Genomic DNA, 4979 nt, shown 5'->3' with positions numbered 1-4979 from the left:
TGTAATTCCAGCACTCAGGAGGAGGAGGCAGGAGGATCAGAAAGACTGTCCTTTGCTATGTAAGGAATCTGAGGCCAGCCCAGGCTAGAGACTCTAAATAATAACAATCAGCTAAGGATAAATTACTTTGTTTTTTTTTTTTTAACAGATAAAGGCTTGTTTTATTTTAATGACTGATCCATGTGAGGCCATAGCCAGGCCACTATGTACAGACATGAGGGAAGCTTTATTTCTTGGTTTCCTCCTCCTTGGACAGTCTTGATTTCTTCCTTCTTGGCCTGGAGGCGCTCCTCCCGGCGCTTTCGTGCTTCCTTGGTCTTAGACCTGCGAGCCTCGGCCTGGTCAGCCAGTAGCTTCTCGCAGTCCTTGTCTGCCTTCTGTTTGTGGATGTGCTCCATGAGAATCCGCTTGTTTTTGAACACATTCCCTTCGACCTTCAGGTACAGGCTGTGATACGTATGGCGGTCAATCTTCTTAGATTCCCGGTATCTCCTGAGAAGCCGGCGCAGGATCCTCATCAAAGCCGGCGAGCATTGGCAGTACCGTTTTTTCTTCCCTATGCCCATATGCCTGCCCTTCCGTCGGGCCAAGGCGTTTTTCCGGCAGCGAGCCCGGGAATGGACAGTCACAGGTTTCCGGATGATCAGCCCATCTTTGATCAGCTTCCTGATCTGCTGACCGGAATTGGCATTGGCGATTTCATTGGTCTCATTGGGGTCCAACCAGACCTTTTTACCACAGCGGAGGACACTAGAGGCAAGCCTCTTCTGTAGCCTGAGCATCCTCATGGCTGCAGACGCAGCGGCGAAAGGAAAGAGATAAATTACTTTTAATAAGACTTTATGAGCGGTGGCTCAGCGGTTAAGAGCACTGACTGCTCTTCCAGAGGTCCTGAGTTCAATTCCCAGCAACCACAAGGTGGCTCACGACCATCTGTAATGGGATCTGATGCCCTCTTCTGGTGTGTCTGAAGACAGCAACAGTGTACTTATTATAAATAAATATATATTTTTTAAGATTTTATTTGTTCTATGCGGTGTGTGTGTGTGTGTATGTGTGTGTGTGTGTGTATGTGTGTGTGTGTGTGTGTGTGTGTGCATGTGCGCACTCATTGGGAGGGAGGTGCCACACATGTGCGGGTGCCTACAGCCAGCCTCACAGGAAGGAAAAGAGCAAGGAGTCTGGAGGAAAGCTGGGAAATGACCATGTCCAAGGAGGATGTGTCAGAGAACTTTTGACCAGCCCAGAATGAAACAATAGTCCTGGGGAAAACAGGATGAAACTAGACTTCCTCAGAGATTTTACTAGAGGAAGGATGCTTATGAAGTGTTCAAGAGAAATTTCCAAAGAGCTCTATGGAATTAGGCCACATAAGGGATCAGAAAGACTGGACTGCAAGGACATGAGGGTGTCTTGTGAGGATGGTCATATCCCTCCTGGCGCTGTGCTGGACCTGGGGTCACTAATAAGTTACAGTGCTTTGCCTTGGCATCACAGCCTTGGCACAGTGGGTGTAGAACGCAACAGCTCAGGAGCAAGAGAACAAACAACCAGTTAAGATTAGTCTGAGCTACCCCTGGAGGAGGAAGCTGGGGTCAGCTGACATCCTCAGCTACCTTTTTACAACTGTTCTTTTGTACAACTTCAGAGGAGGTGGACAGACTCTGTCTATAGTTTGAGGCAAGGCTCACAGCAAATGTTTGTATAGATATGTAGCTGTTTTTAGGGTAGTCGCCATCAGTATCAGTGAGCTGCATATCTCTGTGATCAATTAACCACAGGTCAGAATTATTTGGTTGTTTTTTTTTTTTTTTTTTAAATGCAGGTATGCTGAACACATCCAGGCTATTTCTTTTTCTTATGGTTCTTCCCAAACAATGCCCCATACTGTGCACTAGGTGTCACCATTATCCAGAGATAACACAGGTCTTAAAGTATACAGGAGGATATCAGGAGGCTATGCATGGACATATGCAACTGTGATGCCATTTTATCAATATGTAAGGGATTCGAAAGGGATTTTGGTATCTGTAGATGTAGTGGCTTCTGAAACCAATCCTTTCAAATCCAGAGGGACTGTGGTTGGTATTCCAGGAACTGCCAGCTTGGACCACTGTCTTCTAGCTACATTTACAGCACATGTAACAGGACATTGTCATAATACAATGGGCACTGGACAAGAATCACAACCAGGGCCCAGTGAGATGGCTAAGCAGGCAAAAGTGCTTGCTGCCAAGTCAATCCCCAGAACACACAAGGTGGAAAGAGGGAACTGACTTTTGTCAGTTGTCCTCTGACCTCCACAAGAGGCATGCACACACATCCCCATGCATAAATACAAATAGTAGTGTTTGGTGTGGCAGTGCAGGCCTTTGATGCCAGCACTTGGGAGGTAAAGGCTGGTGGATCTCTTGAGTTCAAGGCCAGTCTGCTCTACAAAGTGAGTTCCAGGACAGCCGTGGCTACACAGAGAAACCCTGACTGAAGAAAAACAAAAAAGAAACCAAAACCAAAACAAACCCCAAAACCAACGAGCAGGCAAAGGCAGAACTAGCCAGAGCTTCCGCCATAACTAAATGAAGCTCTGAAATTAAGTAGATCTCTGAGTTCTTGATTGACTTTTAAGTTTTGTTTGGTTGGTTAATTCTTTTTTTTTTTAATTAATTTATTTATGTATATGAGTACACTGTAGCTGTCTTCAGACACACCAGGTCCCATTACAGATGGTTGTGAGCCACCATGTGGTTGCTGGGATTTGAACTCAGGACCTCTGGAAGAGCAGTAGGTGCTCTTAACCACTGAGCCATCTCTCCAGCCCCTGGTTGGCTAATTCTTATTTTCTTTTTCTGATTTCTTTTTTTCCATGATAGATCTCATGATAGCACTGGCTGTTCTAGAACTCAGTATGCAGACCACACTGGCTTTGAACTCACAGAGATCCTCTTGTCTCTGTCTCTTTAATGCTGGTGTTAAAGGCCTTGGGCCACTAATTCCAGCTCATTTGGTTGTTTTTGAAGTAGAGTTTCACACCCCAAACTGGCTTCTAGCTTGCAGTGTAGTTAAGGGTAGCCTGGAACCCTGCCCTTCCCCACCCATCCAGGAACTCTAAATGGGTTTAGCCTCTTCCTAGTTGTGTTACTGGGCTTTTTGCTTTGCCTTTCTCTCTCTCTCTCTCTCTCTCTCTCTCTCTCTCTCTCTCTTTCTCTCTTTCTCTCTCCTTTCTTTCAAGACTTTTTGAGTACATGGTCCCTGTCCCCTTTTTGGCTTTCTAGATTTTAATGTCTCTTCTTGTTTTGCTCTGTGGCTTAGACTGACCTGGGATTTATCTATGTAGTCAAGGTTTGCCTCAACCTTCCCCCAGTCTTCCTGCCTCAGCCACTCCAATGATGGGAATACACGCGTGTGTGGGCCCCTATGCCCAGGCTTAATGTATCCTCCATAAAATGTGTCTAATTAATACCTAACTGATAGAACTATTGCACAAGATGACCCTAGAGGCAAGTGTTTGCACATTTCCAAACGACAGCAAACAATTGGTAGTAGCAGCATCCAAGAGACACAAGAACATTTGTGCCTGAGTTAGGTCAGTGAGACAGCATTTGCCTGGCATACTTAGGGACTGATCCCCAACACCCCAGAAAAAAAGGAGTGGGGAGGGAAAGGGGGAAAGCAGTGAGCAGGAAGGAGAGCAAGTGTTTGTCATTTAAGAAGGCACACAGCAGTGACACATGGATGCTGGGTGTCATCTTGTGGCAACAGAAGTGCTTAGAACAAGAGTCACAACCTTTTCCATCTCTGTCCTCTCGCCGGAAGAGCTAACAGATGAGACTACACACAGTAGGCAGCTTTTGAGTTTTTCCTAAGCCTTACATTAGGAAGGACTTACATCTTTTTTCTTTTTTTAAACATACGGACTTACTTTAATATACCAAAGTACATCAACTCTAGTTCCTAAATAAATGAGTTATAATTCGTTGAAAATTGAAAGGCTTAATGGCAAAGTCCGGGGGAGGAAAGGATTAAGTAAGTTTATTTTACAAACTGGCTGAAAAATAACTTCAAGAAAGTCAACAGAATTCAGTACGGTCTCATCCTCCCTGACGAAGGTGGTGCCCGGTTTGGAGGCGTGATGGCTATGTCCAGATAATCCCCTATTTGGAACTTCTGTGACTGCAGGGTCATGGAGTCACCGGTGCCCTTCCTGCCAGACATGGTGCTGCCAATCTCCTTAACTCGATATCCAGGTCCTTTAAGATCCATAAAAACAATTGCAAAATTGAAGTGTGAGCCCTTCTTTCTGGCTTCTGGGTAGACTTCCTTTACTAAACTAGTCAGTTCTTTCAAGGTTGCGTCCATCCAGGTGTAGATCTGCAGCTCGCTCGAAGGCACGTACCCGCGGGAGAACTCGTCCATTCGGTGGTGGCGGCCGTTGTTGGTGGTGAAGACCCGCAGCAAGAGCAGACAGGTCTTCTCGCGGTCGATCGGCTTCTCCGGCTCCTTAATTTCCTCCTGGGTAGCGCGCGATTCCACCGCCATCTTCCTCCTTCGGCCCGGGAGACGCTCGCCCTGACCTCCGACTCCTGCAGCGAGCATGAGCTAGTCCCATCTTTTTTCTTATATCATTCTATTTAACACATGCATTGCAAATTCAAAGTCTGTCCAGACAACAGCTTGGAGGTCATTTAAAAATAAAAAAGATTTGGTTTACTCTGATGAACAGATTACAGGCTTTTTCTAAAAAGAACGATTTTTCAAAAAGAATGAGATGGTTCAGCTCCTGAAGGTGGTTGCCGCCTTGCCTCAGGACTTGAGTTGGATCTCTGAGTGGCAAGAAGCAGCTTCTAAAGGTTGTCCTCTGACCTCCACACACAAGTGCCTCCCCACACTAAAGAAATAATATAATTAAAAAAAAAAAAACGTAAGTAGCTGTGCAAGTCAACTTGACAATCATAAATTCAAAATTTTAAGTTGTAAACGAG

At 45.5% G+C, this 4979-nt stretch overlaps 1 protein-coding gene and 1 pseudogene across 2 annotated transcripts; both read right to left on the bottom strand.

Annotated features, from left to right (window-relative positions):
• Window positions 1-226: 226 nt before the first annotated feature.
• LOC308425631 (large ribosomal subunit protein eL19-like) lies at window positions 227-788 on the bottom strand (annotated as a pseudogene). The gene has a single exon. The product of its transcript is annotated as a large ribosomal subunit protein eL19-like (transcript).
• Window positions 789-4077: 3289 nt separating this feature from the next.
• On the bottom strand, window positions 4078-4593 carry LOC308425627 (histone deacetylase complex subunit SAP18-like; the record flags this gene model as incomplete). Its single annotated transcript, XM_080923038.1, has 1 exon — window positions 4078-4593. One exon carries the CDS (start codon window positions 4591-4593, stop codon window positions 4078-4080), a length of 516 nt encoding a protein of 171 aa, XP_080779164.1.
• Between the last annotated feature and the right edge of the window lie 386 nt (window positions 4594-4979).

This window comes from Micromys minutus (assembly GCF_963924665.1).
Source record: "Micromys minutus genome assembly, chromosome: 10".
NCBI lineage: Eukaryota > Metazoa > Chordata > Mammalia > Rodentia > Muridae > Micromys > Micromys minutus.
This window is presented reverse-complemented; position numbering and strand designations above follow the sequence as displayed.